The 25,808-nt window shown below is 34.1% G+C and overlaps 4 protein-coding genes and 2 non-coding genes across 9 annotated transcripts; 3 read left to right on the top strand and 3 right to left on the bottom strand.

Moving 5' to 3' along the window:
- Positions 1 to 4,538: 4,538 nt before the first annotated feature.
- Positions 4,539 to 7,543, top strand: LOC122301222 (growth-regulating factor 9-like). Of its 2 annotated transcripts, none has more exons than XM_043112418.1 (4): positions 4,539 to 4,861; positions 5,010 to 5,369; positions 6,016 to 6,708; positions 6,905 to 7,543. In XM_043112418.1, the coding sequence occupies exons 1-4, from the start codon at positions 4,819 to 4,821 to the stop codon at positions 7,312 to 7,314; spliced, it is 1,506 nt and encodes a 501-aa protein (XP_042968352.1). In that variant the 5' UTR covers positions 4,539 to 4,818; the 3' UTR covers positions 7,315 to 7,543. The 2 variants fall into 2 exon arrangements, with proteins under 2 accessions (XP_042968352.1, XP_042968353.1); XM_043112419.1 differs by having other exon boundaries at positions 4,545 to 4,861; positions 6,016 to 6,642.
- A 31-nt stretch (positions 7,544 to 7,574) lies between these two features.
- On the bottom strand, positions 7,575 to 7,648 carry TRNAV-AAC. Its single transcript has one exon. It is a non-coding gene; the product is annotated as a tRNA-Val (tRNA).
- A 451-nt stretch (positions 7,649 to 8,099) lies between these two features.
- On the bottom strand, positions 8,100 to 11,059 carry LOC122301221 (serine/threonine-protein kinase Aurora-3-like). Of its 2 annotated transcripts, XM_043112416.1 has the most exons (6): positions 10,697 to 11,056; positions 10,365 to 10,607; positions 9,733 to 9,828; positions 8,730 to 8,944; positions 8,567 to 8,639; positions 8,100 to 8,458 (listed from the first exon to the last, which is right to left on the bottom strand). In XM_043112416.1, the coding sequence occupies exons 1-6, from the start codon at positions 10,823 to 10,825 to the stop codon at positions 8,357 to 8,359; spliced, it is 858 nt and encodes a 285-aa protein (XP_042968350.1). In that variant the 5' UTR covers positions 10,826 to 11,056; the 3' UTR covers positions 8,100 to 8,356. The 2 variants fall into 2 exon arrangements, with proteins under 2 accessions (XP_042968350.1, XP_042968351.1); XM_043112417.1 differs by lacking the exon at positions 9,733 to 9,828 and having other exon boundaries at positions 10,697 to 11,059.
- A 511-nt stretch (positions 11,060 to 11,570) lies between these two features.
- Positions 11,571 to 18,628, bottom strand: LOC122301220 (spastin). Of its 2 annotated transcripts, none has more exons than XM_043112414.1 (14): positions 18,379 to 18,628; positions 17,992 to 18,301; positions 17,023 to 17,114; positions 16,890 to 16,909; positions 16,471 to 16,711; positions 16,278 to 16,373; positions 16,070 to 16,185; positions 15,869 to 15,949; positions 15,139 to 15,262; positions 14,838 to 14,887; positions 13,925 to 14,015; positions 12,711 to 12,746; positions 12,339 to 12,436; positions 11,571 to 11,926 (listed from the first exon to the last, which is right to left on the bottom strand). In XM_043112414.1, the coding sequence occupies exons 2-14, from the start codon at positions 18,297 to 18,299 to the stop codon at positions 11,810 to 11,812; spliced, it is 1,470 nt and encodes a 489-aa protein (XP_042968348.1). In that variant the 5' UTR covers positions 18,300 to 18,301; positions 18,379 to 18,628; the 3' UTR covers positions 11,571 to 11,809. The 2 variants fall into 2 exon arrangements, with proteins under 2 accessions (XP_042968348.1, XP_042968349.1); XM_043112415.1 differs by having other exon boundaries at positions 17,992 to 18,252.
- A 2,196-nt stretch (positions 18,629 to 20,824) lies between these two features.
- TRNAD-GUC lies at positions 20,825 to 20,896 on the top strand. Its single transcript has one exon. It is a non-coding gene; the product is annotated as a tRNA-Asp (tRNA).
- A 1,787-nt stretch (positions 20,897 to 22,683) lies between these two features.
- LOC122301219 (cytochrome P450 704C1-like) lies at positions 22,684 to 25,135 on the top strand. Its single transcript, XM_043112413.1, has 5 exons — positions 22,684 to 23,260; positions 23,414 to 23,698; positions 23,795 to 24,133; positions 24,537 to 24,737; positions 24,831 to 25,135. Exons 1-5 carry the CDS (start codon positions 22,739 to 22,741, stop codon positions 25,014 to 25,016), a joined length of 1,533 nt encoding a protein of 510 aa, XP_042968347.1. The 5' UTR covers positions 22,684 to 22,738; the 3' UTR covers positions 25,017 to 25,135.
- The last annotated feature ends 673 nt before the right edge of the window (positions 25,136 to 25,808 follow it).

Here is a 25,808-nt window from a genome sequence, read left to right as displayed (position 1 = left end):
AATTTTAAATGATTTTTATTATATTTCTATTTTGAATTCTATATTAAGAAGTCTAATATTGTATAACAAAAAATTTTATGATCCTTATTAATAAATTTATTATTTTTCCTAAATTTAGTTTTGATTTAATTTTAATGAGACCACACTTTTAAAAATAAATAATATATAGAAATTATAAAAAATTATGAAATTATATGAAAAAAATTAGAGAGATATTTTTAAGTATATTGAAATTTTATAAAATATATGGAGATTATAAATTTTATTTTTGAGTTATTTTTTATATTTATAAAATTATGATTAAAAATTAAGGTTTATTTTGATTTTTTCAAAAATTTTGGCACGTAGACAGATATACATGGCCGATGAGAAAAAGGCTTGATGCCAAATAAAGGTGAAATGACAAGGGATTTCAAGTTACAATGGGTGAGCGAAGGATAGGATGGTGTCACGCACGTTGTGCAAGCCCAAAGTAAGTAAATGAAGATGCCTCAAGATCTACAAAGAAAGTTGCAAGCGAGATATCTCGCACCGGAATGACATTATCAGTGGCGAGATACTTGCACTCTAAAGGTACAATTAGTGGCGAGATACTCAAATAGAAATGATGTTGTTAGCGGCAAAATCAAACTTAAGAGGAACCAGTCCTAACTGGATGCTAAGAATTGGGCCCTCCAAAAGGATAACGCCACTAACGAACACCTCAACCGGTCAACCCCTATGAATATCTTAGTAGGTGTATTTTAAAAGGATTTTGGTTTTTTATTACTGAGAGAATTGATTACCACTCTAACTTAATCATTGGAACACATCCGCCACTAGGTTCCTTGAGACTTTGTCATGGTTGCAGGTTGACAGATTACATGGTTCAGTGGGTGACTCTCATTAAAAGTATGAGGGAAAATAAGAAAAATGAGGACAAAACAAGGCATAACAAGAGATCTCAACAAATAAAGTTAGACACGCAAAGGGAGATTATGAGGTAATGTAAAGGTGATACTCTTCACCATAACACCAACTACTTTTGAGAGCATCTATATTGATCTATGTATATATATATGCAAAGTCATATTTGTATGATATGTGTCTAAATCCATTTACATTAGATTATGTATTTTTAAATATTTGCATAGTTATGAAAAGCATATTTACATGTTTAAATATTTACTATTCAGTGTATTCACTCTCTAAAATATATTTTACTCATTATTTCTCTCTCTTTCCACTCCATTTCTACATATTTTACTAATTCACTCTCTAGAAAATATTTTACTCGAATATTTTATATATTTGAAGATCAAACCCGCGCACCTCTCTCTCACAGGTTTTGAGTACATATATTGGGTGCTAATGAAATTTATTTGGGTGCTAATTACATGTATTAACCCAATACATGAAAATTGTAAACTCTATTAAAAAAAACAAAAATGAAAATAATAAAATGATAATATTTTATCATTATTTTGTTTCAAATTTGTATAAATTAATGTGAAAGTTTTGCTTGTACGATAAATTGGATCTCTAAAAGATATAATTTTGCATATACATATGTATAAACAATGTGGATGCTTTAAGACTTCAATAAAAGATGAGATCCTATCCAAAGCAGCGGATTAGAGATTTGAATATGATAGAATGAGAGAAAGGCGTCTAGACAAATCCAGCTAGATTATTGGCATGACTTCTTCAACCTAGCATGGTTTCTTCAATCTCACCATAAGAAACTTCGGATACATTATATTCTCTAGGCCGAAGGGGTCACCAACCCCATTGTACTATGAGATACAAGCAAGCACGAGAAATTGTAAAATATACTCATTATAGTAATTTTGCCTTCCAAATATCATGTAGATGTAGATTATGTGTCAAAACATGTAAATTCGTATATTTCTATCTTATTTACATTTTATTTACTATTTATTATTATGTATATATGTACGAGTATCGTATTGACATCTAAACTACCATCACAGGCTTTTGACCGCATCATTACGGCTCAAATTACTTTCGTGGGCCAAGATGACTTTTTCTCCCATTTCTTTATGTGTTGCGATTTTATATTATAACAGACAATTTCTAGTATTGTTTTCATTTAGAGAGATGTGGTTCATATATACAATTATTTAAAACGTATTGCATTAACAAATATGTCTCAAAATAACAAAACTTAAAAGTAAAGACTATCATTACACGGTTTAAAAGATGGACCTTACAACTTGCAGTGGAGATCGCTCCCTTGTGACCAATTACAGAGAGTTTGGGATGTGCCTTAGAGCATTAGCATTGGACTCATCAAATTCATATTCAAAATTTGATGAAAAGTACACATTTTTCATAAATTCAAAACCTTCATATCTATAATTCCACATTGGATTAGCCATTAAATTCATCAAAATAATAATATAATATTATTTTCTTAATAATAATATTTTTAATTTTTTTTCTTCATATTTTGTAATTATACTAGCCATATGGACATTAATAGTTTAATTTAGTACTTAAATAATTTATTTCCAACTAATTTAGAATAAAATAAAATAAAACCATTGCATATTAAAATTAGAATAAAATATTAGTTTGAATGTGGAATAGTAGACCTTCAAATTTGAAGGAAGAGCAACAATTACTGTAGCTCAAAGTTTCCCAAATACCTATTTGATGAATCCAATGTAGGTTCATTTTAAGTAAATTCATCAAAATTTGAAGATGCATTGGCTTTTGATGAAGCCAATGCTAGTGCTCTTAGACCAGCAAATTAGCAATTTTATAAAGATGGGCCTTGTACGGATTTTTGAATTCTAGAAAATATTGGGCCATCCCGTAGCAGTACTTAGTACGGACAATCTACGGGCCCTAATAGGGCTTACCTCTTAGTGAACCACATAAAAATGGGTCTCACTTGTTAAGTATCCAACTCCGGCCCGTAACGGATAGCCCGATGATGTGTCCTCCTCACTCCGCCGTCTGACACTGTTACCAGACAGGAACCCTGACATGGCGCGTGGACATATCTTCTGTTATCCCTGATTCCCTAGCCGCTACAGTCGTTGGTGCGTTTATAACACACTTGTTTCATGGGTTTTGCTACATAACTTCCTAACATTTCACATTTTTTTTAATTTTTATTATTTTAATTTTTATTAAATATTTAATATATAAATAATAACTAAAATAATTAAATTAATTTAAAAAGAATAAATTAAAAAAATATATTAAAAAATTAAAAAAAAATAGGATGTTGGAGTGATGAGAGATTATGTAGATTTTTTCCTTGTTTCATTAGGATGAGAACCAACGTTCCCGCGCGAGTTTCTTCTCATCTCATACGTACGAGTAATATATAACGTGATATATTTATTATTATTTAATAATAAAAAAATATGTAATAAATAATTTTTTAATAATAATAAATATATCATATTTTATTAAATAAAATATAAGTAAGATGATAGTATAGTATATAAAATTTTTTTATATATATTTCTATTTCACATCTCACGTAGCATCGAGGTATTTTTAGATTTGATTTGAATTTTATATATGAGATGAGATGAGATAATTTTAAATAAAAAATAAAAATTGAATAAAATATTATTAAAATATTATTTTTTAATATTATTATTTTAAAATTTAAAAAAAATTAAATTATTTATTATATTTTATATAAGAATTTAAAAAAATTATAATGATAAGATGAGATACTTTTCAAATCCAAATTGGCCTAATTACATAGATGAAATAAAATAAAACGAGATAAAAGTTAAGACTAGATTTGGATATAAAAAATATTTTATTTTGTTTTATTTTATCTAATCATTATAATTTTTTTTAATTTTATATAAAATATAATAAAAAATTAATATTTTAAAATTTTAAAATAATAAGAATATTAAAAGATAATATTCTAATAATATTTTATTTAACTTTCATCTTAATTCCTTATTCAAATTTACCTATCTTAAAAGTTTAATAAAATATTATTAGAATATAATTTTTTAATATAATCTTTATTTTTAATTTTTAAAAAAATTGAATTATTTATTATATTTTGTATCTAAACTTCAAAAAATTTTAATAATTAAATAAGATGAAATGATATGTAAAAACAAACTAGGCCTAACTACCCCTCTTTTAATTTTTTTTTTCATAATAAGTATGTATTATATAGACGATGAGTATAACAATTTAATTAGTTTAACATAAATAAAATTAAAAAAATGAAAATATGAATGGTTTGTGGCCATAGATGTTGGCTAGATCCATTTTTCTTTTAAAAAAAATGATAATACGACTGTGTCTATTTATTTTATTTTATTTTATTTTTTTAATGATAAAAAAGTGATTACTAAATTTATATTTGTATTTTATATATTTTTTAAATATTTTTAAAAAAATAAAAAAAAAAAAAAATAATTTATATTAATGTGCATATGAGTGCACCAAACATTGTCTTTTATTTATTTTTTAATTTTTTTAAATTTCCTTCTCGGCTGAATAGAGAGCTGCAGAGGGAGAGAAAAAAAGGAAAAGTAACAAAATGAAAAGAGCAAGAAGGCTAAGAACGTCAGAGTCTCTGTCGCCCTGACACCCACTTTAATCTCACGTTCTCTCACACACACTGATCAGACCAGGTCAGAGAGAGGTTTCTTGCTTTTGGATGATTGAATCTGAGCTTGGCACGTAGTCGTGCCTCAGTTCCTGCTCGCCCTTTCATTGTTGTTTCTTTTCGGAATTGCTCTTCAATTTTTTCCCGTTGTCTCTGTGTCTCTCTCCCCAACTACGCGAGTTCGATTTGCTTCCTTTTGAAGCTCATGTGAAATGGAAGCTCTGCCTTTTCAATGCGTACCTTCTTTCCATTCTGGTTCTCTGTCTCTCTCTCCCTCTCTATCTCTCTGCGTCTATTTTCTCTTGGTGTTATTTAATTTTTTGTTTTTGAGGTTCGTAAACTTTGTTTTTCTGTTGGGTAATATGGCTACTAAGGATGAAAATATATATTGTATGATGTGAAGGGAGAGGAGGAGGTGGAGGTGGTGCTGGACCCCAGAGGATGATTGACGAGGAGAAATCGACGGTGGAGGTTGAAGAGAAGTGTCACAGTCGGGCGGTGAAGGAAGCACAACCACCGTGGATCAAGCTGGGCCTGGGGATTGGTGCAAACTCTGCTACTGCCGCTTCTGCACAGAACCCCGTGACTGAACACGGAAAGCCTGTGGTGTTGACGCCAGCCCAGTTGCATGAGCTTCAAGGACAGTCCTTCATCTACAAGCACTTAGAGGCTGGTCTTCCTGTTCCTCTTCACCTCCTCGTTCCCATTTGGAAGAGTGTAGCTAGCTGTTTCGGGCCCTCTATTTATAAGCTATACCCTAGCTGTAAGCCTTATTTTTCTTCCTTTCATTTGCTTCGTAGCTTATTTTATGGTAATTTTTCCTCCTCCTTTTTGCCCCTGCATTTAAAGCTTGTTTATAAAAAAAGTTGGTGTAAACTACTTTTGCCCTGGAGTTGAACCGGGTTTCTATCAGAGACGGGCTTTATTTCGTTAGACTAGAAATTAATGGGTTTATAAGGATTCGCTTATTTCGTTTTCTTTCAATAGATTTTTCAGTGTTTTTTAGATGTGATTATTTTTTAAATGCATGTGTGCGTGCGCTGTATTTGAGTTGGGTTTTAACTTTTTATACCTAATGATAAACCCTGATTTGCCCTGGGAAGATTGTTCAGAATATGTTGCGTGGATGTTGTTTATCTGAACAGTCGCTTGGCTAAACTTGAAATTTGGGATGGATTTATGTGAAATAGGATGATCTTTTTTTAATGGGCATGACATCGAATGATCACTTTTTGTTTCTTTGAACTTAATTGAGAGACGTTGATCTTTGGAATGATGTATTTCTGTCTGTTGAAGTAAGTTCATGTTTCCGGGCTATAAATTTTTAAATGGGTTTTTGTTAAGTTCTAGAAAATGTCAGTTGAAAGATTATGATCGGGCTTATGTTTCTTTTGGTTGATTGTGTTCAGTTATAGGTTATTTTAGTCCTCAGGGGTTTGACTATAGGACCATGATGGATCCTGAACCAGGAAGGTGTAGAAGAACTGATGGGAAGAAATGGAGGTGTGGTAAGGATGTGGTGCCGGATCAGAAATACTGTGAGCGCCACATGCACAGAGGCCGTCAGCGTTCAAGAAAGCCTGTGGAAGCTTTTGAAATCTCATCTCCAGATTCAATGCCATCTCGCACTGGCTGGTCAAATGACAAATTAGGGGAGTCAAACCCAGATCATGCCACTTCAGCCACCATAGGACTTCCACTCATGACCCCATCCAGCCATGATCTGACTACCATATCCCATAGCAGCAGTACTGGAAGCAAAAAATATGCGAGTTGTGATGCTATCGCCACCAGAACCCCCATCCCTGCCATTGCAGCAACCATGACCTCCATACCTGCCACTGTGGCCACGGGCACCACCACTACCCTTGCCACTGTATCCACCTTCACTGCCAATGTCAACCAAAAGATTGATCACGTCTCTGAAAGCAAAGATAGAAGTGGCAACCATGCAGTTTACAATACCACCATGAAAAGCAACAGCAAGAGGGTTATATCACCGGGATTGGGCTTCTCAACGAAGAGTGTTCTTCAAGGTAATATTAGTAAGATCAGAGCAATTTTGTCTTCTGATTCATCAACTTCTTTTTGTGATCGGAGGGGTAAGTTAAGATCAAATCAATTTTGATTAAATATTTCATGAGTATAATTTTTGTCCAATGGTCTTGTAACTGTGTCACTTGATATTAACAAATATTGTGTGCTTTTGAAGTTAGACCAGGATTAGATGCTGATGCTTTATCCTAGAAATTCAAGTTTGGAGGCATGAGGGTTAATAACACGTCTTATTATTTTCAGTTCAAACTTGCAACAGCCCATGCTTTGGAGTCCAAAATGGCATTGAACTCGAACCAGGGCGGTGTAGAAGAACAGATGGGAAGAAGTGGCGGTGCAGCAGGGATGTTGTTCCTGATCGTAAGTATTGTGTACAGCACATGCACAGGGGTGCCAAAATGCGCTTGGCAGCCTCCCAAGCAATTTCTGTTCCTGTTACTTCTGGTGCTACAAGTCATAGAGCTTCACCATCTCTCCGTATAAACATACCCAAGAAAGCAAAATTTCCATCTCCAAACACAGATCTTTCCATCTCAATCCAAGCAAGCCCTCAGCCGATGCATGTTGAAAAAAGTGTTTCCATCAGTAGCAGTGACACTACTATTACGGACACCAGCATCACTGCCAATGAATACGGTTATGTCTCTGCATGAAATGTTGTCTAGAAGACCAACCCTGTTAACCTTCAAGTGCTTTTGTAACATTTCCAGCGGCTGAGAGACCGCTTTTGTCTAGAAAAAATGGATGTTGCATAGTTTGACTTCGCTGTTTTGGCTTGGATGAGAAATTAGAGCAGGAATTGCATTCTCATCCACAAAACTCTTATTTCGGTTGTAGGGTGGATCATGATTGATGGCAATTCTGAAACGAATATTTGGGAAATTCATCGAAAAAAAGAATTAGGAAAAGAAAATGGCGTCGCCCGGGCTCGAACCGGAGACCTTCAGTGTGTTAGACTGACGTGATAACCAACTACACCACGACACCTTTTAATGAGAATCAGCAAGTTCAAGATATACATTGTTTTTTATTTGTTTGCTTTTTAACTTCACTTTCGCATCATTCTCATGAAAATGAGGCCCAAAATTATTTTTGCATTTCGTATTTTTTTTTTCTCGATTAAGCTCAATACCAATCTTGCTTATTTTGCAAGTTAATCTAGATATCCGCTTCTACTTTGCATCATCTTCTTCAGATTTCACTCAACTTAGGTTGTATTTGAGTAGTAAAGTGATCTCAGATATTCTGTGAATAATAATAAAAAAATAATAAAAAATTATTAAATAGTAGTATAAAATAGTAAAAAATATGTGAAAAATAATGATGTAATGGCCTTGCAACATTAATCTGGTATAGATACCAAGATACCAATGGCCTTGCAAGTTTGAAACTGGATGGCATTTGCCTCGCTCTCATTGAGGCCCCATATACCCCTAACTCCCAACAAAAAGATAATATACTGAATAGATCCGAAACTCATGTAGGCAGTGCCTTCAAACATGCAGTAATTAAGTTTCTATACTTAAATACTTAGTTGCAACCTACGATGAACAAGACAGTGAACATATTCTCACATACAAATGGAGGTTACAATGATGAACTGCTTCATTTCGCCAAAAATTTCATCATCAGAAGTAGATTTCAACCATGTGAATTCCTCAAAGCCATGGCAGAATCAGATCGGCATTTAAATTCCTACTTATTGCAAATACCTTCAGGATCTGCATTCTTGATTATCCAAGAATGCCCCATGATCTTCTGAAGAGAAAGCCGTTTTGAGGAGTCTTTCACCAGAAGCTGCACATATTTTTAGATTACAAATTCTGGAAGGCAACTAAATCTATTCACTGATAGCATTACTTTACACTCAGATATCAATATGAAAAAAGCCACGGACAAACTTACCCGAAGAATGAGATCCTTGGCTTCGGCAGAAACATGAGGGGTGGAAGGGAAAATCAGATCAACCTTCACTATCCTGGGTTAAAGCCAAATACAATGAAACTACCAACATGTAACACGGTTCATGATATTTTCATCCACACTAATCGTTGTAAATCTACCGTACCTTTTAAATGTATCACTCTGACTCTCAGCCTCAAATGGGGGGACACCATAAAGGAACTCATAACAAAGGATACCCAAAGTCCAGTTATCAACTGCGTAGTCATGAGCTTTGTTCTCCACCATTTCTGGTGCTAAATAATCCAAAGTTCCACACATGGTGTGTCTCTTGCTTCTTGACTGTACAGACCATCCAAAGTCTGCAATTTTCAGTCGACCCTACGTTATAACATAACTAAGTTAAAAAAAGTATTCTGTATTATGTTTCATGCACAGATTTAGCAAAAAATATGTTCAATTTTTTGGAACCACTCATTGACAAGTTTCTTTTACATAAAATATAAAACTTCTGAAAAAACAGTCCATGGAAGTTGGTCAACAAGCAAGCGCCAAATTATTTAGAATTAATATTTAATTGAGTTTAGTAGCACCTGAGGATTCTCCGGAATCTGTTATCAAGCTCACGCTGCACGATGTGAGTTTGATATCTCCTACTGTTGGGTTAAGGTCCAGATAGTCCCAAGTGCAGTTGTATTTATTGAAATGGCAGCTTTTGGCAAAGCATAGGATAAACCTAAAATATTTATGTGCCTAATTGGGGTTGAGGTCCATACCGACGGACGTTTTTTAAATAGAATTTAGCATCGGAATTTGGCTAATCTTTTAAGCCAAAAAATCCAGAAAGTTTTGTGAAAGCAATAGAAAACTCCTACATCTCTGAAATTGACTGCCGAGATTTTGGAGTAAACTTGTTAAGTATGGCTAATACAATTTAAACCAGCAAGGAGTTTCCGCACAAGGTCACCTATCAAAAGCCAAAGTTCTTAGAGATTTGAAAAAAAAAAAAAACTGTAAGACACCAAGCTTCGTTTATGACGCACCAGCAAAAGTCAAAAGACCGTTTTGCATAGTCAACACAAATCTAGGAAAAATAATAGGTTCGTAGGTAGAACACAGCATAATTATAGAAAACAAAGAGAAAGGTGTCACTAGGAGTTTTAGCATACCTCGTGATCAAGCAACAAATTTTCAGGCTTGATGTCCCTATGAATCACATGCTTCTCATGACAATACGCCAGTGCTTGTGTGAGGCTCGAAATGTACTAAAATTCAAGAGGGATACCCGTAAGGATTTGTTTTTCGGATGAAGTAACTGAGACCGAAAAGCTTGTGTACTAATTTTCAAAAGAGAAAGAAACAGCATAAAAAAGAAGTATCCTTCATAAATAGACACAGAAATATATATACACACGCACACACTACTCATAACCAGAAAGCATCAGATGGCTAGTTGAAGCAAATCACAGCAACACCTTATTACAATGAAACTGCAAAACCTCTTTCTCCCTTTTCCTTCAGCAGATAGATTACGATCAAATTTCAGAAACTTATAGGGTTCCTAAATAGAAGAAAACAGGTTCTAGAATCTTCATTATTGCGGCTCTCCACAAACTAGATCTCCAAAAGTTAATTCAACTTTTTATTTTATTTTCTTCTTTCCTAAATTTTCTCAGCTACCAACCAGAGTGTAAGTGTTTACAGGAAAAAAAAAAAAACGCAGAGAGAGAGAGAGAGAGAGAGAGAGAGAGAGAGAGAGAGAGAGAGAGAGAGAGAGAGAGAGAGAGAGAGAGAGTATTACGGTGGCGGCTTGATTCTCACTGAGATGGCCACTTTTCCTGAGCTTCCCATAAAGCTCGCCGCCATGAGCATATTCGAGTATCAAGAAAATGCGTTCAGCATCGTGGAACCACCCATAGAGTCGCAGTATATTTTGGTGCCGAAGGCTGGTCTGAATCTCCATCTCTCTCCTCAGCTGGTGCTGAATTCGATACTTCTCTATTTGTTCCTTGAATATCACCTTCAACGCCACTATGTATTTGCTCTATAGCGTTGGGGGAAAAACAGAGAGAAAGATATCAAATACAATAAGATAACTTGAGGTCGAGAGTTTTGAAAATTGAAACTAGTTACCTTCGCTTCTCTAGCGAGATAGACCCGGCCGAATTTTCCCTTTCCGAGGGGTTTTCCGATCTCGAAGTCTTGCAAGGACCATTGCTTCTTCGGATTCGCTTCTGGTGCTTGGGTGCTGTGAAGACTCATTCGTTTGATATTCTGGAAAGAAAGAGGGCTTACCTTCCGATGGAGATCGAAAGTACGAGACGACAGAGAGAAACGGGGAAATTTGGGGCGAGATCGAGAGGGAAACTTTCGCGTTTGAAAGCTCTCGAGGGATTTTTAAACAAAGATAACGACTAACGAGTTTTACGGAAATTTGAATTTCGGCCGAAACGCAGAGTGCTGGACCACCTTCTTCATACAGCCCAACATTCTGAGTCTCTGACCGCTGTGCGTATCCACTATCACAAATTTATCTTTCTAATTTTTTTTCTTTTCATTTTTTTTTTCAAATTTTAATGTTTTTAAAAATTAAAAAAATACACCAATACATTAAAAATAATTTTCTTAATTATTGACTGAAAAAATGAAAAAATAAAAATAAAAATTAAGTCAAAATGAGAGGACAAACAGCATTTTCCTTCTTATTTTACTAAGATAATAAATTGTCAATGAAAAATATATTGTCCATTTTGCAACACTACAATAGTTTTTTTAATATTTGTGAAAGTGATTAAAAAATCCATTAAAAGTATACTTGGATCAAGAAAAATTTTGAGAGATTCTTTTATTAAGATTGGAAAATGAGGTGGGTATATTAAAAATATATTTTTAAAGATTTTGAAAAACTCTGCTCCATCTAAAGGGATGCTTGGAAAATAAGATGAAATGAAAATTTTATGAATAGTTCTCTTCCGTCCGAATATATTAAAGATATTAGTGCTGGCAATTCGACTAATGCTCTTTCAGGTAGTTACCATTTCTATTGTTGTCCATTAAAAGAAAACAGCACCATTACAATAAATAGCACTTATGTGCAGAAGAATACAAATTATTTGTAGAGTTCAGGTTATGAGGACTGGAGGAGTGGCATTTACAGAGTGGATGCACCATAATTTGCTTCTTTTCTTTTTTGACTATTCACCTTTAAGGTGTGAAGTCCACTGCAAAAAGAATCTTGGTAGGAATTCAATTAGATCCATACTCCTGGTTCCACTGTTCAAGCTCTTCATACTTGCTTTTGTTTAAGCTTGGTCTAATGACAGTCATTGCCTTCCGAAAATCTTCATATCTCAGCGGTCTTACCTGAAATTTGTTGACATTAAAATGCTTGACATGATTTCTAAAGATATGCATTCTATAGGACTGCTTACAATACAGGTCCAATAATCTTTTACCAACAAGTAATCTTTCCATACACAAGATAGAGATAATTCTGGAACCCAAAAAATTTCGCATTTTCATTTATCAAATGCCGCCTTTGCAAAGCTTCTAACTCAGAAACTAGAATAAGAGGGATTCTGATGAACCACAACATCCATGAAAAATTGCATTATAAAAAGTATGACAAAAGATCTAAGCTGCATTGGTAACTGTTGGAAACTGCCTTCTGATTCCACAAAACACTTGCCAATAATTAATTTTCACAGATCCAAGTCATAGAAGAGCCAGTTAACAGATTAGAAATAGGGTTACAATCATGTTCTAGCTAGATTACCTGATTTTCCCTGACAGTCAAAATGTTCGCACCTAGCTCTCTGATTGGCATCATTGCAGCTTCTTCACACAAGGCTTGTAGGTCACTTCCAGAATATCCTGTACATCAAGAACAGCAGTTCCTAAGTTTAATTGGACTAGAAACATTGTTTTGGATACAGTTCCAAGACATCTCTTAGTGGCATAAGTGCATTGGCAGCAAACCAGCAGCCATTCCAAGCACAGAGCCACCAAGTTTTGAAGACACCAAATGAATAAGCTTTTAGCCAGATTAGCATGCCAAAGTCATTTTTCCAATTCATGCACAAAGAAAAAGAAAAAAAGAACGAAAGGCACTTCTCTTCAGAAGCTATGATATGGACAGTTATCTTACTTTCTGTCTCTCTTGCAAGCCTTTCTAGATCTCCACCTGTCAAAAACATTGAAAAGCAGATGATCATGCAATTCATAGTGCATTACAGTTGAAGTGCTATAAAGAACAATTCACAATCACAAGAACGATGCTTGCCCAATGTAACTTTTTGTGCAATATTAAATGAGAGAACATGTTTCAGTACGATCATAATGTGTGGAAGACACAAAATACAACGGGTCAAACAAAGAAAATGGATTAAGTCGTCAATAAGTCTAACAACTGAGCCTCAACAAAACTTCAACAACTGAAGAGCAGAACATATGGTACAAATTATCTCCAAGATGTTCCGTACTCCTCTAAGATAATTATAGCGATATCTCCTCAGAGCTAGAATAACTAATCATCTTCAAAAACATTTGTCCATCTAAGTAAATCCCTTTGTGTGCCAAGATTCAAGAACTGCTAGCTAGCTAGGGTGCTTCAGGGAAGCATCTAAGGAAAAAACCAAAACAGCAAAAAGACACCAAAAGGCAGTGCTCAGAGATCAATGTATAATTAGAACCTTGGTTCACCATGCATACACCACAGCTGTTTGGTCAAACTGATACCAATTTCATATTGTGTTCAAAGGAGGTGTCCATCACCAGTGCACTATATACATATCGTACTTTTCTTGCAACTATGGGGATGCGGTTTGCACATTCTGAAGGAAAGAGTGATCCCTTCGGCTTCGTTATTTCTATTACTGTCTTGCCTCCACCCCCCATCTTCCCAATTTACTTTCTACCTTTCCTTTTTCGTTAGATCTCCCAGTATAGGACCAAAACTAGCTACATATCAAACCTGATAACAATGGGTCAGAGTTAAGGGACAGGCTGAAAGTAGCGGATGATGATTTAACCACTAAAAAGACAAAATAGGGCCATAATAAAATAGTATTTCTTATGGGACTTGTTTCAAACTTCCATAAAACATCTACTACACTTAGCAATTTGGGCAACCTTTTTTCTATAAGTTCAGCATAACCCATAATTATTGAAAACATTTAAAGTTCAACAAGCTTACATATATTTGGCCATAATAAAAGAGACCAACGAATTAAAAAACCAAGAAAAAGAGCACTGCAACTATAAGTAGCCCTATAACTTAAAGCATATTGATCAGCAGTATGGGAGCAATCAATTCAAACTGAGCCCTTAAGATGCTATACTACTACAAGAGTATATTCTTACTGGGTAATGAAAACGCCTGGCCCTTGAGTTTGTTCTTCAGAAGTAGTCTCCTCACATTTTCATCTGGTAAAGGTATATATATTCTCTTCACCTGGTTCAGGGTTCACGTTAAGCAGAGTCACAAAATTGAAAATAAAATTTTAACTAAGTTCCCAATGCTATAAACATTGTGAAATTTTTCAACAAGAAGCAATTGAGAACAACTTATTTTTAATATACCACGCTAGCTACTAGCCATGCCATATCTTTCTTCAAATTATAATCTTTTTGAAAGTTAATACATTAGTAATGAACATGCAGGGAACTAAGTATGGTCATCACGAAGGTGCCTAGGGCCCTTGGCAATTTCAAAAGGCACAGACCTGGTGTTTCACAATTTGGGAAGAACTTATGTTCATTCGATTGACATGGCAAAACAAAAATGAATTTAAAGAAGAAAATGGCATTTGAGATGTGAATCTAGGTGAAATCTGAAAATGCCAGATAGATGCAAGGCTGTCCATCTGCCATCCAGTTTACCTAGACACTCGGTACAAATTTCCTTTTCTTTTAGTCTCAGCACCCATATCTTCACTTCACTCTTTTTTCACTTGCAAGTCTGTTCCCACAATTATATAGCAATGAGGCCCCAAGTCAACAAAGGGCTAGGAAGTGGTAGAATGAAGAAAAGGGTGGTTAAAAATTAAAAGTGAAACAGATTCACATCGATTCACATTAAGGCTAAATCTGATCACAATGCTTTCTTTACATATGAATATTTCAATATTTCACTATAGATATGGAAAAATAAAACAGTAAAATATTAACCATGATTTGTATGATATTTGTCCTTGAAAGTAATTATATAAGCATCTTGCAATCTTAAGTTCCCAGAAAATTGAATTGCTGCACATTAATGCAATAATAGACTAACCAATCTCCTAAGAACAGCATCATCCAGTTCTTGTGGCTTGTTAGTAGCACCTGCATGGGCATAAAAGCAGAGAGAATTTCAGCAAGAAAATGGAACATTAGATATGTGATCCAACAAATTACACCAACATTAAGTAGAACCAAGTAGGGACGCCAAAAGAAGTGTCCACGATGTGGGACATGATGGTTTACCATTGAATAAGAGATGTGGACCAAGAAAGAGTATCATTGTAGAAAAAGATACACGAAACTGACCCTAAATAGTCAGGATAAGACTCTGCTACATTAGATATGGAGCTCACCAATGACAATTATGGCGTCATTAGGATTAGAGGTTACCCCATCAAACTGTATTAGAAACTCTGACTTTAACCTTCGGCTTGCGTCATTCTCATTAGCCTGCCTTGCTGACAGGATACTATCAATCTGTTAACAATTAAAAAAAATAAGGCTAATCAATTACAACTTAGACAAATAGACACCCACTGGGGTACAGGAGAGAAACAATAATGGAAAAAGAAGAAGAAAAGAAGAATAAATGAGGTTGAATAAAGAATAATAGGAAATCTTAGCATACTAAGAAAAAACATTACAATGTCAGTCACAAGGAAGAATTTTGATGGAAAAACAACACCATTAGTGCTGGTGGTGGTCATGGTGGAGATAATGTTCATGATGGAGTTGTGGTGGCAAAAACCATATGTGATGGTTGCATGTACAATATACAATCAATTACATTTATTTCATGAATATATTTATTCAGATTGGTATATCAAATGCCGGCTTGAGTCTCAAACAAATATTACCAGATCATAGTTGCCTCAAATTGTTTTTACAACATTTACCAATTTGAAAGGTGATTGGAAACAGCAGCAAAATGCAATCTTTGTGCAGTACCCTAATCAAATACACAAATCTACTTTGGGTGTGGAAGATATAGAATACTTCACAACAAATTAGCTATATGAAAAAGAAGTATGGTTTCTAATAGATTTGACCCTCACAATGTAGTAAACAGAGAGAACAGCATACTTCATCAATGAAAATTACAGATGGCTGTCTGGATTTAGCTACCATGAAGAGAGCCCGAACAAGTTTCTCAGCTTCACCAACCTATTCAAGTATAAATAAAACTTATAAGATCTTCTTCAACAATGAAAATAACCGGGAAAAAAAAGAAACATTACCAGCACAATCTTTCAAAACAAAATGATACCAAGGACAGAGACACACCCATTTTGATGTCAAGGACGATGCAGATACATTAAAAAATGTTGCCTCAGACTCTGAAGCAACTGCTTTGGCAAGCATGGTCTTCCCATTCCCCGGCGGACCAAAAAGAAGTAAACCTGTAACAACATCAAAATTTATTTCACAAAGCATATTTTTGGAGTGCTGGAATATCACTGATATGTAGGAAAAACATACTCCAAAGCAATACCTCTGGCTGGCCTCCGAAGACCAGTGAATAAGTCTCTTCTTTTCGTTGGCAAGATAACCATTTCCATTAAAGTTTGCTTTGCCTTCTCAAGGCCAGCTGAAAACAAACTTAGACGAGTCACTCTGTTAATTAATGCAGTAAATGGCAAGCAAAGTAACAAAAATGAGAGAGATAGCATATAATAATTGCTCACCAACATCTTCCCATTTAACTGAAGGACTTCTATCCACTATTGTAGTATTTATCATTTCAACCAATTTTGCTTCACAACCAGTGTTAGATTCTTGCATGGTTTTTGGGTTTACAACTTTATCTGTCTGATTTCTCGTCACTGGTTTGCCAATACTAGAGCCACGGGAATTCTGTAACATATCATTTCTAGCATTTCTTGTTGCTGGCATAACTGCGGCTGTTTGAGCACGAGTTAAGGTGCTCTGAAAGAACATAAAAAATAAAAAGCGTATAGGTGATATTCAACACCAGAAAAATAGAAAAAAAAAAAAACATACAGATGATAATCAATATAAAGCGGCAATCCTCCGTTCAAAATGTTCTAAAAAGGGTTCTTGAAGAAGGAAAAACAGTAAGGCTAGCTGAAATAAAAATACATACCTTATTTGTGGATGTGCCACCTGAAATGAGAAGGGGAAATAAAAAGGGAAAAGAAAGTATCACTCTCTAGAAATCCATATCAGCGGTTTTTTATTATCCCAAACAATTAGTCATATCAGTATGAGATATGAACCTGCACGCCTACTCAAAGCTTGTAACCTTTCCGAAACCTGACCCTGCCATTTTGATATTTTTTGACGATAGGATTTCACCTTCTCTTGTTCACTGTCACAAAGACAGATTTAAATTGTTAATGTAAAAATAATGTGTTGGCTTGTGCTAAAGCATGATTATCCATACGTTCCATAATCATATTTCCATCTACTTGGCTCTCCAAACGCCCCCCCAACAAAAAAAAAAAAAAATGTGTCTTCCAATTCCTTGGCAACCGCATTAGGAATAATATCAATAAATCATTGATAGTTTTGGTAAATTAATGAAAGTGCAATCAACTTATTATCAATAATCCTTTATAGTTTGATGACATACGAACGGCTTTCCAAGCTATGTATTGCATGTAAGACCCAGTCTTTGCATCATTTGACAGCTAACCTGTTGATAACCTCTAGTTTCTACCTTCCTACAATCTACATTTAATTATCAACAAATAGTTTCCAGAATATGCCGCAGCAAGACATACAATGAAAAAGGGGGCCAGAAGATCATAAACACCACTTCAAAATATCTAATAAGTTCTGCCACCTTAGACTCAAATTGCAAACAATATATGAGTGCCCTTATCATTTGTTCCTATAGTCAGCTAAGCGAAGCTCAGAGAACTCCCATCCAGATAGCATTTACCTGATCAATCGCCGAGTATACATGGGGAAAACCAATTAGTTAAGTTTATAACTAAAACAACCCTATTGAGTGGATCTTTCGTTATCCTTAAACACAGAAGCATTAGGTACATATCAAACCAGTATTCCAATTTGTTTTCATTATTCAATTTTCTCTGCATCCACAGAATCTAAACCAAAGGACCAGCAACACTCGGTCCCCCTTTCACAAACCAATACGAAATATCACCCACCACTTCATCCGCTAGAAGACTATCAACAAAGAGTAAGCAGACCATTAATTAATAGCATTTTTCTCCCACCTCGAGCTAATATAGGAAGGCGCACTAGTCGAACTAGCTTCGACTAGGATCCGCTGGGCGTTCTTGTAGTGAATAATGGCGTCGTCGACTAAGCCCCACTCTTCGGCCCTAACGGCCTTGGAGATCTCTTCCTTTGCCAAGTCGAAGTATCCTTTGAGCTTGTATGCTACGCGCTCGTTCGAAACCGACGATCCAGCTACACCATCCATGGTGGAAGAAGAATTGGGAGGGCCGGAGTTTGGTTCAGAACCATAGGTTGAGCTAAAGATTGAGCCAAGAGAGTCGATAAGTCCCCTGAGGATGCTCATGTCTGAGAACAAAGGAAAATTGACGGGATCAGAAAGAAAAAGCGAGAGAGAGAGAGAGAGAGAGAGAGAGATTTCTCACCATTCTTTCCTCGAAGGTGTGGCAATTTTCGGGGAAAATCATCGAACGGAATGGTTAAAGCTTGGCTTTGGAAACGCGAATTGAACAACACAATTTGAAGGAAAGCCGTTATATAAATTTATACTCTTAATAACTGCGATCAAATTCGTGCAGCCGAAAGCAATTTTTTGAAAATGAACTTCATTAGGGAAAGAGTTTCTCTAGAATTCACATTATACCCCCACCCCACAGATAAAAAGACTGCACGCAAACTAGTTCCAGCGGCGATGATTAACCTTGCGTCTGGCTGTTGAATCAAATTCGATTAATTTTAAATTAATTATTAATAGAATTTATTTATATCAATGTATTTTATATATTTTAAATTAAAAAAATATTTTAGTCATTAAAAGATTATATAAAAATAAATTTATAAATTAATATAACTTGATGTAATACGTTAGATTACAAGATTACTTATATAAAATAGATCTAACATATTCTATAAAACCATATTAATTTATGAATTTATTTTATGTAATCTCTTTATGTTTCTAATAATTCTTTTTCAACTAGCGTTTTAATCTAAAAAGGTTTAACATATTTTAATAGAATTTATAAAATTTTACTATTTACAATTCAACTCAACTTAATATCTAAATATATAAATTGTGAAATCGACGCATTTAGATTAACAATTTGTGCATTGAAACTTGTAAAACAATTCGTCTCAATATTGTCGAATATGACTTCTTTTAAATCAATATAGAGCACACCATCCGTACAATATCACTTAAAATTAAAAAGATTTTATCTATATTTGTAAGATTTATATTATAAATTAAATTATATCATAACACGCTCAGAGAATAGAATTTTTTTTTTTTAAAAAATTATAATTTAACTTTAATAAGAACTTGTAAGTCGGTGCTTTTACATGGGTCAATCCACCAAAAATAAAAAGAAGTTATAAAATGAAAAATGATAGCTGTCCACCTTACATGTTGTATCGTCTACCAATATCGATTCCTAAGTCCACCTTCCATGTTGTAGGGTTTGATTAATTTGATTTGAGTTTTGCTATGTTTATTTGTGTATTAATATGCATATTAATATTGATTTATTTATATTTAAAATTTAAATTAATATTATTTTTTATGAAATTTATTTTTTAATCAATCACATAAAATTAATATACATAATAGTATACAATTATACCTGTAACTAGATATTTTCATTTGATTTTACTCCCCTTAGAGCATTGGCAATAGTCTATGTATCTTCATATTTGAATAATATCTTTTTAAACTGGTCTACATTAGATTATGTATTTTCAAAATTTTACATAATTATGAATAGTATTTATTCAAGTTTGAAGAACCATAATTCACTCTTTAAACATTATTTTACTATTTTTTCTCTTTCCTACCTATTAAAATCAATTTTGTGAAATTTGTATTAATATGATTTTGATATATTAAGTTTATATTAAGTTGACGATACAAAGTATTTTTTTAATATATATTAATATTTATTGATAAAAGTAGTCATTTTAATATATAAAATTGGTAATATTTATATATATATAGAATTTATATTTTTGAGCTCATTGTGTTAATTGTAAAATATATAAAAATAATAATTTTAAGAAAAAAATAAAAAAATAATATTTTATTATTATTTAGTTCAAAAATGCATAATCCAATGTGGGGTTTTTTTTTTTATTTGTAGAATTAATCTTTAAAAATTGTGATTTAGAAGATGCATGTAAAGAAACTAATGTTAATGCTCCTAGGTTGTAGATATTTCTTTATGATTGGGTATTCTATTCTAGTCTAATTTGGGCCCAACTTAAAAGAGAATACCATATTAGTCTGACGATGCAACAATTGCCTGGGCTTTAACCCATTTTTTTCGGATCACCTCCAGAGTTGCGAGAACCCAATCAGTCTTTCATGACCTTTTTCCCCTTCCCAAGTCTTAAAAATCAGCAAAACAGAGTTGAAAACAAAGCGACCAGAGTTTAGGAAATTTTGTGCATACCTTCTGACAAAAGTGGGATGGATGCAATAAAATTTTACTTTTTTTCTAAAACTCGTATGAAAAAAAGCCGTAAGAAAGTTGTGACTTATTTTGGTAGGAATTTAAGAAAATTGTGAATTTAAAATTTGTTTATTTTCACAACTCATCTAATCATTACAACTTTCTAAAATTTTTAAATAAAATAAAATAAATAATTCAGTTTTTTTAAATTTTAAAATAAAAATAATCTTAAAAAAATATATTTTAATAATATTTTATTTAATTTTTAATTTTCATCAACCATGGTAGAACAAACGAGATTATACGAAGTTGACTCAGGAACTCGCAATGTCCACGTATATGTTGACCGGAATTGGTTTTTATGGGAATGTAAATCGAGTGACTTTTGGTTTTATATTAATGTTGAAAACAGACGTGACACAAAGTCGTTGTAGTATAGTGGTAAGTATTCCCGCCTGTCACGCGGGTGACCCGGGTTCGATCCCCGGCAACGGCGTTCATTTTTGCACACCACCTGTTTGAACAAATGTCTAAAGTCTCTAGACGCCACGTTATTCCTACCAAATTCATAGAGCTTGATGACCATGCTTATGGACTGGATGTGTTCCTGAACACATTATTTCTATTTTTGCACACCACCTGTTCGAACAAATGTCTAAAGTCTCTAGAGTCTAGACACCACGTTATTCCTACCAAATTCGTAGAGCTTGATGATTATGCTTATGGACTGGATGTGTTCCTGAATACATTATTTCTATTTTTGCACACCACCTGTTCGAACAAATGTCTAAAGTCTCTAGAGTCTCTAGACACCACGTTATTCCTACCAAATTCGTAGAGCTTGATGATTATGCTTATGGACTGGATGTGTTCCTGAAGACAAAGACGAAACCCTTGATTGGGAATTGGCGCAATTTTATTTCTGTTTCATTCCTCCAAATTATCCTTCCACCCAAACACGGCCTCCTGGCAAACTTTTAGTGCATGCAGTTGAGAAACTTACCGAGGAGAGATCAGGCATGCATAATGTTTTTTACTTTTTACAGTTTTTGTTCCTAGTGCCCGTCAAAGATATGCCCAGTTAGTTACTCGTAATTTTCAAGTTCTTTATGATACAACACATTAGGTTGCGATCAAGTTGAATATTAGTATAAATGATGTCTTATGGGTCCTTAGAAACTGTTCCTTATCTAAGTTAATTCCCGTCGAAAAATCCTATTTATCATCTTTTATATCATACATTAACATGTGATTTGTCATTTTTTCATTCTATTTAAAAATTATAATCCAACCATAGTTATCATGTTGTCTCTATTGCATACATATATTTCTATGAAGTCTTCTTTGTACACATATATGAATAAGAGCATTGTCCTATTGTCACCACTGTGAGTTGATGGCAACAATTTAGTTTTATAATGATAATAATACATTGGCGGGGCAGTTGGACAATGCTGTATAAAACAATTCATGAGTCTCGTGACTTTCTCAATCGTCATGAAAACTTAAGGACTCGTTCCTTGCCTTAGCCTAATTGCCTCCTGACATATAACAGATGACCGTGATTGGTTTATAGCCATTGATTTGCTTCCCCTTTTAAGTATTACATCCTCATTGGGTTGGTCAAATTTTATATAATTTGACTAAAAAATTATTCACATTAGATTAGACAAATCTAAAATAATTTAGACTTTTTCTATAGTAGTTGGCTAAAGATGAAAGACCACTATTCATTCATCAAACATTAAAATATTAATTTTTCATTCCAAACAAATAAATTAAATTAATTAGAATATAATTAACATTTAACATTTAGAATATAATTATTATTAACATTTAATAATATTTTTTAATATTAATTGAATATAATATAATTATTATTAACATTTAACAATACTTTTTTAATATTAATTTAATTAAAATATAATTATTATTAACATTTAGTAATACTTTTTTAATATTAATTTAATTAGAATATAATTATTATTAACATTTAATAATAATTTTTTTAATATTAATTTAATTAGAATATAATTATTATTAATATTTAATTAGTAGAATTAGCAAATGTGAAAAAATAAATAAAATAAAAAAATTATTAATTTAATAATATTTTATTATTATATAGAAAATGAATGGTTAAGTTAACGTAAGGATAGAATTTAGATGGAATAAATAAATATAAAAAAATGTTGATATTGATCAAATTTAAAAATGAATTTAACTAAGCTAACGAGGACGTTATCAGAAGAGAATTCCTTATCTATATATATCTGTCGTAGATTAAATCGTGTATATATGTGAAGAGCTACAAATCCCCGGAGCCACAAAACCAAAGATGGACATCCTCTCCGTTGTCTTGACTTTCATAGCCTTTTCACTGCTCTTTGTCATTCTAGCCATATCCGTTCTCCTGATCAGAACCTTCACCGGAAAATCCATCACGAACCAGAACTATCCCCCCGTGCATGGTACGATCTTCCATCTGCTCTTATACTTCAACAAACTCTACGACCAACAAACAGAATCTGCCAAGAAACAGCGGACCTTCCGGCTCCTCACTCCGGAACAAAGCGAGATATACACGACGGACATACGAAATATCGAGCATATACTAAAAACCAACTTCGACAAGTACTCGAAAGGCAAGCATAATCAGGAGATTATTACTGATCTCTTTGGCCAGGGGATATTCATTGTGGACGGGGAGAAGTGGCGGCAGCAGAGGAAGCTTGCGAGCTTTGAGTTCTCCACGAGAGTGCTTAGAGATTTCAGCTGTTCTGTGTTCAAAAGAAATGCTGCTAAGTTGGTCAGAGCTGTTTCTAAGTTATCGGATGCTGGCCTTGCCTTTGATATGCAGGTTAGTGACCTGAAAAACATACAATGTTACTGCAGAAGGATGAACAAAGGATGTCCAAAACAGCCTTTTGACTGAAACACATGAGAACTTGACACGAAGTCCTATGATTAATTCCTGTTGTTCTAATATGGTTTCTTTTTAATTTGAACGCAGGACATACTAATGAGATGCACTTTGGATTCCATATTCAAAGTAGGGTTTGGGGTAGAACTGAATTGCTTGGAGGGGCCGAGCAAGGAGGGAATTGCATTCATGAAGGCTTTTGATGATTCAAATGCTTTGGTCTATTGGCGCTATGTCGATCCATTCTGGAAGTTGAAGAGGTTTCTTAACGTTGGGTGCGAAGCTGTCCTTAAGAAGAACATCAAAATTATCAACGATTTTGTGCACGAAGTGATTAGGACCAAGAGGAAACTGCTGGCAGTGCAACGAGATTGCGTGAGTTTCAAAGTTTCAACACTTTCATTTAATATTGCTTTAAGTTTGAAATTAACCTTCAAATTTAATCTTGAAAACTTGTTTGGTGATTTCCAGGATGAAAAGGAGGACATACTTTCGAGGTTCTTGGTGGAGAGCACAAGGCATCCAGAGATAATGAATGATCAATATCTAAGGGACATAATTCTGAATTTCATGATAGCCGGCAAAGATACGAGTGCAAATACTCTCTCATGGTTCATCTTTATGCTCTGCAAGAACCCTCTAATTCAAGAAAAAATTGCACAAGAAGTGAGAGATGTCACCGGTCGCCATGGCGAAGGAGCTAATGTGGATGAGTTCGCGGCTAATATAACTGATGCAACGCTGGATCATATGCATTATCTTCATGCCGCATTGACAGAGACATTGAGGTTATACCCTGCAGTTCCCGTGGTAATTAACCCGAAAAGTGAAAACTTTTACTCATTTTTAATGTTAGTCACCAATGTTTCATTAATATACAGTTTGGTTGCAGGTTTCTATACAAATTTCCTCTTTTTCTCCTCACCCGCTCATCAACTTGAACATTGCACTTCATGTCAATCATTATATGACTTGAATCCCATAGAATGCTTATCCAAATATTAGACCTGAAGTAAGAGAAATATAGACAAATGAAGTAGGCCCCACAATATTTTATAATTATATGAGTGAATTTCTCATACAGTTTTAAATCTTAATATATTTTGTACGGTCTACTTCATTTATCTATTTCTATTCCACTTAGACTTTAAAGTAGATATGAACGTTATACTTATGTATAGTTGGTAACGAGGTCTCTTTGGTGTATTTGAAGGATGGAAGATGTACAGAAATGGATGACACACTTCCTGATGGATATAGACTAAGAAAAGGGGATGGAGTATACTACATGGCCTATGCAATGGGCAGGATGCCTTATATTTGGGGAGAAGATGCAGATGAGTTCCGACCTGAAAGATGGCTCGAAAATGGGATATTTCAACCCGAATCACCCTTCAAATTCATAGCATTTCATGTATGTATCATCTTTATAGTTACTGCAAATGATGAACATGTCTATCCAGCAACAATCTGTAATATTTTTTCACTCATGCCTTTTGATGTGCAGGCCGGTCCTCGAATGTGTCTAGGGAAGGACTTCGCTTACAGGCAGATGAAAATAGTTTCTATTGCTCTTCTCCGCTTCTTCCGATTCAAACTAGCTGATGCTACAAAAAATGTTACCTACAGGACGATGTTCACACTTCACATTGATGGAGGCCTCCCTGTTTGTGCAATTTCTAGGACAGAATAGTGAACTCCTGTTTATGTACTCATTGCCTCTTTGTGTATCAATAATTGAATTCCACGTGAATGATGCACATCTAGTGACTTTATGATATGATGCACTCCTGGTGACTTAAAGATTGATAACGTGATATGCTGTTAACTTTTTTTCTAGGAGATAAGTTTTCCTGCTCCAATCAGGTATTATCAATAAAAAATTCCATTGATGAAACAAGTACTACCTATTAATCACGAATAACTTACTGCTCCAATCGGTTTTCTCCATCTTTCTAGTAACAAAACAAGGTACATTGTAGTATCAATAGTTTTAGTCAACCTTGGATCATCTAATAGGGATTTCATATTCTTCAGACCCCCGGTGCCGAGAGCGATAGAAATGCATTAGATGAATAAGGTGTGCACGAGAGAAACTAAATCTTCTAAAATCAACACAAATGGTGCAGATATTCCTAGGTGTTAGAAAACATGGAAATCATGATTGGCTTTTTCTAGATAGGAACAAAGAGAACTAAGAATAGAATTAGTAGCAAGGTTGTAATAAGCAAGATCATACCATTAGATTAAATATGCACCAACAAATACTTAAGGAATACCTTGGAAAAGTGTCTATTTAGCAATGAATCTCACTTCATCAAGTTAAGGACTTCTCATGGGAAAGGGAAGCACTATACTTGACATGTTAAATTCCCACATAAGTAGCTAAAGGAAGAATATGAAAGCTATAGATGCTTACCAGTAATAATTTCTTTGTCACATGTAATTGCAACTATGGCTGAGCTTCTGATCCCAGATGTAGCAA

This window comes from Carya illinoinensis, chromosome 2 (assembly GCF_018687715.1).
Source record: "Carya illinoinensis cultivar Pawnee chromosome 2, C.illinoinensisPawnee_v1, whole genome shotgun sequence".
Classification (NCBI taxonomy): Eukaryota; Viridiplantae; Streptophyta; class Magnoliopsida; order Fagales; family Juglandaceae; genus Carya; species Carya illinoinensis.
Note: the sequence above shows the minus strand (reverse complement) of the source record. Positions and strands in the feature narration are given on the sequence as shown.